The 6,032-nt window shown below is 36.9% G+C and overlaps 1 protein-coding gene across 2 annotated transcripts; it reads left to right on the top strand.

Annotated features, from left to right (window-relative positions):
• The first annotated feature begins 1,013 nt into the window (after window positions 1-1,013).
• Window positions 1,014-3,842, top strand: LOC137712100 (cyclin-D5-1). Of its 2 annotated transcripts, none has more exons than XM_088684867.1 (6): window positions 1,014-1,295; window positions 1,957-2,280; window positions 2,370-2,456; window positions 2,570-2,864; window positions 2,948-3,081; window positions 3,157-3,842. In XM_088684867.1, exons 1-6 carry the CDS (start codon window positions 1,293-1,295, stop codon window positions 3,361-3,363), a joined length of 1,050 nt encoding a protein of 349 aa, XP_088540993.1. In that variant the 5' UTR covers window positions 1,014-1,292; the 3' UTR covers window positions 3,364-3,842. The 2 variants fall into 2 exon arrangements, with proteins under 2 accessions (XP_088540993.1, XP_088540994.1); XM_088684868.1 differs by having other exon boundaries at window positions 1,038-1,295; window positions 1,991-2,280.
• The last annotated feature ends 2,190 nt before the right edge of the window (window positions 3,843-6,032 follow it).

Here is a 6,032-nt window from a genome sequence, read left to right as displayed (position 1 = left end):
AAGGTATGCACAGCCACTCCTTAGATTTGATATTAAATTAGAAAAAAAATAGATTACTTACTACTACGATTTAGTGATATTTTTTTACTTATAAATAAGAGTTCTTAGATTTCATTCTTGTCAAAGATGAATTTGAATTGTGAGATTTAGCTCAATCCCCGACCCCGTACTACATAAAATATCGTTTGTTTAAAACAAATTGAAACTCGTAAGTACAATACTTCGTTTTATATTTTGATTTTTTTTCATAAAATAACTATTTTATTAACATTCATCTTCATTTATTGCATGACTTAGCTAAAGTTTCACACTCCTTAGTATTATATATTGATAGAAATTAGGGAGTGAGAGCATGTGCGTAAAGTTTGAAATTGAATTATTATAATACTTTAAAAAAATAAAAAAAAATAAAAAAAACTCGTCTAACTGTAAGCGTTATAAGGAGCATTTAAGACTTTTCGATTACAAAAATGATTCTCTTAATACATAGTATAAACAATTTATTTGCATAACCCATTTGGGAACTACTTCTACCTTCAAAATCAAGGTTTCAAACTGATTGGATGAATGTAGATCCTCCCCCAACAAGTTGGGAGTTATTTGTAATTAGGGTTTTCGAACTTGAATGTAGGTTATCCTAGCTAGGCGTTGCTAGAGCAACTGTTCACGTACAACTTAATTTTTTTTTTGTTTTTTCAAACACTAGAAAGAAAAATATCTAATTTAAAAAGTAAAAATACTTAACAAATTAACCAACTTAATATTTTGAAAGGACCAAGATATGCCCATGCAAGTCAAGATATGTATCACATGGCTATGGTATTATCATCTTAATTTCTCGAAAATATTTAGCCATTAAAATGGCAACACAATTAAATTGCATTCATTGGAGCGAAAGAGTTCCAATCTTCCGCACCCCAACTTTTCAGCGGCCTCTCTGTGGCCATATCAAAATTTGACACCTGTCCATCACTGACATCACTTTTAAACAGCGTTTACTCTCCCAAAAACATAAAAAAAAAAAAAAAAAAATTAAGAACCAGACAATCACCATCGAACCCATCCCTCTCCTCCTCCTCTCTCTATCGTCGTCCTCCTCTCTCTATCGTCGTCCTCCTCTTTTGAAGGAAACGACGAAGTGCGATGGGTGTTGCAGTGCGATGGTGGTGGTCTGGTAGCGAAAGAGAAAATAAGGGCGACAGTCAGAACTTGCCTCAGAGAGAATTCGACAAGGGAGGTGCGGAGTAATCACCAGCGACGCACTCCAGCTACTGGATCTACACCCCACAACCATGGTAACAGTCTCGCTGATCCGATCTGTAATTTTAGATGAAATCATTTGGGTTTTCTGAAGTTTTGATCTTTGATACAGATCTGTAAAATTGAATCCAATTGTTTTGGTAATCTGCCTGTGAAATTGGGATTATAATGATGAGCGTGTATAACTGTATATATATGAATGTGTATGTATATATATATATATATTTTAATTTGTATTGGGGATCATGGTGGTGGGAGTAAGCGGGGACGATTGGGTTTCAGGGTTTAATATTTTTTTACTTTCATTTTTTTCAAAAAGTTAACAGTGTTAAAATTGGGGTTAGGGATGGACACGTGTCAAACTCTGAGAGAGGCCACAGGGTTTTGGGTGCAGAGGATTGGTCTCAGAGAGATCGTAGGACGAGTATCAGTATGGTCTAGTAGTACTCTACACACATTATACACTCTAACCGCTTATTTAACTTGCCCTCCCCCTCCCTGTATCTCATCCGGTCATTTTGGCGGCACCAAAACCGCCACTTTTCCTTCACTCCCCACTTTCCACTGTGTCTCCCTCTCTCTCTATGTCCCTCTCTCTCTCTATCTCCCTCTCTATCTCTCTCTAAATTTGTTGCACAATCTAATCACCGTGGATTTATCAGTTGCTTAGTAACATGCACGTCCTGGTTTCGACAGTTTTTAGTATCTGTTGATTGTTCATCCATCATAGATGTTCAAATAGACTGGGGAGAAATGGGGGACTCTGCACAAACTTCATTCTCTCTCTCCAGCCTTCTCTGCCAAGAAGATGAAACTTGTCTGAACCAGTTGAAAGACGAATCGAACACATCCGTAGAATTCAAGCCATGCTTTCTTTTCGATAACGATGATGAATATGTCGAAAACTTGGTTCAGAAAGAAGCTCATTGCTTTGGATCCAATGGGTTAATGGATTGCTCTGCCTCTGGCATGAGCTGGTTGAAAACTGCTCGACTGGATGCCATTGATTGGATTTTCAATGCATGTCACTCTCCCTAAAGCTCTTAACTTTCCCAGATTCTTGTTTTTATATTTCTTGTTCAGTCCCTGAAAGTTTGTGGATTTTGCAGACAGGGGCAGTTTTTGGGTTCCAGTTGCAAACAGCTTACTTATCAGTGACTTACTTTGATAGGTTTCTTTCAAAACTATCCATTGATGTAAGTTAACCAATACTTTTAATGTTTTGCAAACTGGGTTTCTGTAGTATATATGTTTTGCTAGTAATATTTGGATTTTTATTGGTTTTTTTTTTTTTTTTTTTAATACATAGGATGAGAAATTGTGGGCTATTAGATTGTTATCAGTGGCATGTTTATCCTTGGCTGCTAAGATGGAAGAATGCAAAATACCAACTTTATCAGAGTTTTCGGTTTCGGATTATGATTTTGAAAGCAAAGTCATTCAAAGAATGGAGCTTTTGGTGTTGAATACATTGGAATGGAAGTTGGGTTCAATCACTCCTTTTGCTTATCTGCATTACTTCATCAGTAAGTTTTGTGCTGATCAAGCAAGGCCAGAAGGACTAGTTTCTAATGCTATAAAACTTATTATGGCAATGGCAAAAGGTAATCTAGTCCCATATTCCCAATTATAATTAAATTTGCATAATTTGTTGCATTTCCTAATCAACCTGATTTCTGTAATGCAGAAATTGATTTAATGGATACTCGGCCGTCGATTATTGCAGCTGCTGCAGTTTTAGCAGCATTTGATGGTCGATTAACTAGAAAGATTCTGGAGATTAAGATGAATGTGATCTCATTCTTGCAGTCCCAAGATTATGTGAGCCTACTAATTATACACTGTTCACTGATTTATTTAAGTTAACTAATCTTAATTAAATTTCCATTGGAACAGGAACATATATATTCCTGCTATAATTTTATGCAGGGAGTGGTGGAAAGAAAAGCTAAGACACCAGCGCCCAAGTTTTCAATTTCCCCTTCATCAAGCTCGATGGAAGTGCTTGAAACTTCATCATTTGGCACTAAGAGAAGGCTTACATTCAGCGACTCTTCTGATCAAAGTTGCCCAGCCAAGAAGGCTTACGATAGAGGTTTTTGATTAATTTGTTGGTTTTTTATTGAATTATAGAGAGGGAAAAATAAATGACTCATGATATTTTAAAAGATTTGGGGGGGGGGGGGGGGGGTGGGGTGGCGGGGTGGGTTTAAATTATAGGTCTAATGAGTGCCATAATTAATTTCTACCAATTTATGGTATATATGGTTTGGGATTTGATGATTGGTTCCAATTTCCAATACCAAACAAAAGATTTTAGCTGGTGACAACCAAGAGGACGGGAAGAAAAGTGAAAAAGTAAATAAAGTAAAAAGTAAGAAGAAGTTGACTGAAGTTTGTGGATAGTAATTTTGAGTAGTATTTGCTTTCAGAGTGCCCCACTATTGCTTACCAACGTTTTATTTTCTTCAATTTGTTGTTGTTTTGGGCATGGCTTTTTGATCCGTGGCCATGACGATTTGAAGAAAACAGTTGTATTTTCGTTCGCGATTATTTAATTTAATTTATTTATTTGTGTTTCATGATAGAGAACATTAATTTATAAGTACTTATACATCACTAGCTAACCCTACTTTTATGGGAAAAAAAGTGGGGCGGGGGGTGGTTGGGATGCTTCCTATCTGTCTTTCTAAAGGCTGAAAGCCATGAGGAGTGAAGAATTGTTTTTGCTTGATTTGATATGTCTATGTTGTATTTGGGCCACTGCAAAAAATTATATATACATATATAAAGGTGATGTGATTATATTTGCTGGGAATGTTGTGTTTTCCCTTTTGATGAGTGGGAAACTACTCCCCTTTCACTATTCGGGGTTGCACTTTTGCCTGTAAAGGTGCAAGAGTCGAACTCTTGACGTGAATTTGAGCGTATGTGTGCTCTCTAGAATCGTCAGGTAGATCACGCCCTATACAACAAAAGAAAATGAATGAAGGTCGGGGTATGATTTTCTTGAATGGGGCATTTGAATTCACCAGAAAATGCAAATGCTGATATTTGCAACCATTTGAGAGAAGTTGTAGGACCCAAATGAACCATCATTATGAACATAGAGACCCAAACATTTGGGGTAGGGCGGTTGGATTTGGGTGCATAAGATTCATAGCAAAAATGGTGTCAGAAGCCTCACATGCTTTCTTAGGATTCATAGGCCAGTCTGTCATAGTACACCATTGTATTTTAGCCTGAACCAGAAAACCACACTGCCTGCTTCATAATTCTGTTTTCATATATATTTGTGTAAAATTAATTTTAAAAAATGGAAATGATTTTTGCACACCCCCGTCTCTTTCCTTGTGCGCCCCTTAGTGTTTCCGGTCTTTGGATTGAATGAATTGGAAGGAGAATTAGTGGGTGAAAATTAACTGGAGTGTGTAGAAGGAGAAAAGACGTGTATTATTTAGGGCTGGGAGTTTGTGATGCAAATTTGGGTCAGACTCATTTTCTGGCCAATATGTCTCACTGTATCACGGGGGAGGAAACCAACCTCATCAATGAAAGTATACATAAATTCTGTTTAGCTTTTAAATTGCATTCTGCAGAAATTGCTGCTGTCGTTTTTGGTTGTGTGTTTTTACTTTCAGTTTTAGCATCTCTATTTAATCCCTTGGGTTGGAGACAGTTCAGCACCTTCACCCTAAAATAGCCCTGTATTTAATCCTGTCCAGAATTGGGGGTCAAACGTGGTCACAAAATCCACCCAAATCTACACACAATTTGTCTTGGATTATTATTTGGCAAGAGTTGTCACATGGCACGATAAATATTAATACAGAGATGTGTACGGTTAAACAAAAGTGATATATATATTTTCTTAACAAACAATATTATTTACAATAAGGGAGGAAGGGGTGGGCTTAACCTCATAATAAGTTAGCAATAATGTAGTTCAAATACGCATTTGTCGATAATCAAACTTAAGGCCTCTCACTTAAAAGTGAAGAGGAATATCTCTCGACTGTAGTACTAAGTCGCAACGAAAGTGGTATTTTGTGATCTTTAATGATTTCAAATTCAGAAATTTTAAGGTCCCAAAAGTCAAAACCAATAATGTAGGGAACAAAAGCTTTTTAGTTTCCAGATTAACACCAAAATGAAGTTCCATTATGTTATTAAGATGGTTATTGTGATTAGGTAATTATGTAATTTGCAACCATGTTTGCCAGAATTGCAGGCTAGGATGCTCAGAGGTGAATATGGACCACCCTTTCATACAGATGGATGTTGTTGGTTTATGGTATGAACAAACATTTCACTTCTTTTAAGAAGAAAATAACCTGAGGGGGATTGAAAGAAAATTGAAAAAAGAAAAATGTTGGACATTACCATCTCGAGAGCATGGTAGTTAGAAAAACAAAGGTTACTTTCACCTAGCTAGGACTAGCACGACATTCCATTATCACAAAGTTATGGCGCTTTCACAATGCATCAACGACTCACAATCACTTATGCACGTGTGAGCTACTGGTGCTAGCAGAATTTCAAATTGTCATGAATATGACGCTTTCACAACGCATCAACGACTCACAATTACTTAGCAAAGCTCCGAGCTGTAAACGTGCAATCTCCATCTCTCTATTGGTTTGGAACAGGCAACATTAGCAAACCAATAGAACCCAGTTGATGTTCCATCACCCTATTGCTCCCACCAAGGTTACAAGCTAGAAGCTACTTAATCTCAAGGGTTGGAGTGATGGTGCTTCACAAAAGCATTG

This window comes from Pyrus communis, chromosome 15, assembly GCF_041283825.1.
Source record: "Pyrus communis isolate YQ-2024b chromosome 15, ASM4128382v1, whole genome shotgun sequence".
NCBI lineage: Eukaryota > Viridiplantae > Streptophyta > Magnoliopsida > Rosales > Rosaceae > Pyrus > Pyrus communis.
The sequence above is the reverse complement of the archived record's forward strand: the minus strand, read 5'-3'. Positions and strand labels throughout refer to the sequence as shown.